The sequence below is a fragment of the Monoraphidium neglectum genome (genome assembly GCF_000611645.1).
Source record: "Monoraphidium neglectum strain SAG 48.87 unplaced genomic scaffold scaffold04797, whole genome shotgun sequence".
Lineage (NCBI taxonomy): Eukaryota > Viridiplantae > Chlorophyta > Chlorophyceae > Sphaeropleales > Selenastraceae > Monoraphidium > Monoraphidium neglectum.
The window spans coordinates 3,434-4,143 of NW_014008832.1; the positions used below are offsets into that span (position 1 = coordinate 3,434).

The 710-nt window shown below is 70.4% G+C and overlaps 1 protein-coding gene across 1 annotated transcript; it reads right to left on the reverse strand.

The window, feature by feature from the left end:
• Positions 1 to 234: 234 nt before the first annotated feature.
• On the reverse strand, positions 235 to 571 carry MNEG_14827 (hypothetical protein; the record flags this gene model as incomplete). The annotated part of the gene is made up of 1 exon (XM_014036702.1): positions 235 to 571. A coding segment is annotated over one exon (337 nt), but the record flags the coding sequence as incomplete, so codon positions are not given.
• Between the last annotated feature and the right edge of the window lie 139 nt (positions 572 to 710).

Sequence of the window (710 nt, forward strand, 5' to 3'; positions counted from 1 at the left end):
GGGAGGCGCACGACGGCAGCGCTGCTGCTGCTGTCGCTCGACGCGCCTGCCCAGCACCAAGATGCTTTTCGCCGCTCGTCGCACATCACAATTCAAACGCTTCCAACCAAGCTGCCAGCGGCACGCTTGTCGCGCGTACACCAGCAAAAATCGAGCGGCCATCAACCGAGAAACGAGAGCGGCCGCGCGCGTGGGCGGGCGTGCGCTCCCCCTGCGTCCCTCCGCGCGGCGACGCTACAGCCCCGCTGCCGCGCCCGCGCCGCCGTCCGCGAGCCCCCCGCCCCCCATCGCCGCCGCGATCGCCGCCGCCGTCCCGGCCGCCGAGCCCGCGCGCGCGGCCGCGGGCCGCGCGCCCGCCGACGCGGCGACGAGCTCTTCCAACAGATGGCGCACCACGTTCTTCCCTTTCACGAGGTTGAGGCGCCTCAGCCGCTCGTTCGCGAGGTGGCAATTGTCCGACGACTGGCCCATGGGAATTAGTAGCGCGGGGGCGCCGAGCAGCTTCTCGATGAGGCTGGCCACGGGCATGGTGCCGCCCTCGCGCACGTGCAGCGGCGCGACGCCCCATTCCCTGCAGTGTGTGTACGAGTGGGTGTGCACGTGTGAGTGGACGCACATGTGTGCGCGCGCGCGCACGTGTGTGTGTGTGTGTGTGGGGGGGGGGTGTTTGCGCGAAAAAATCCATGTGTGTGAGGGGGTGGTACAGGGGG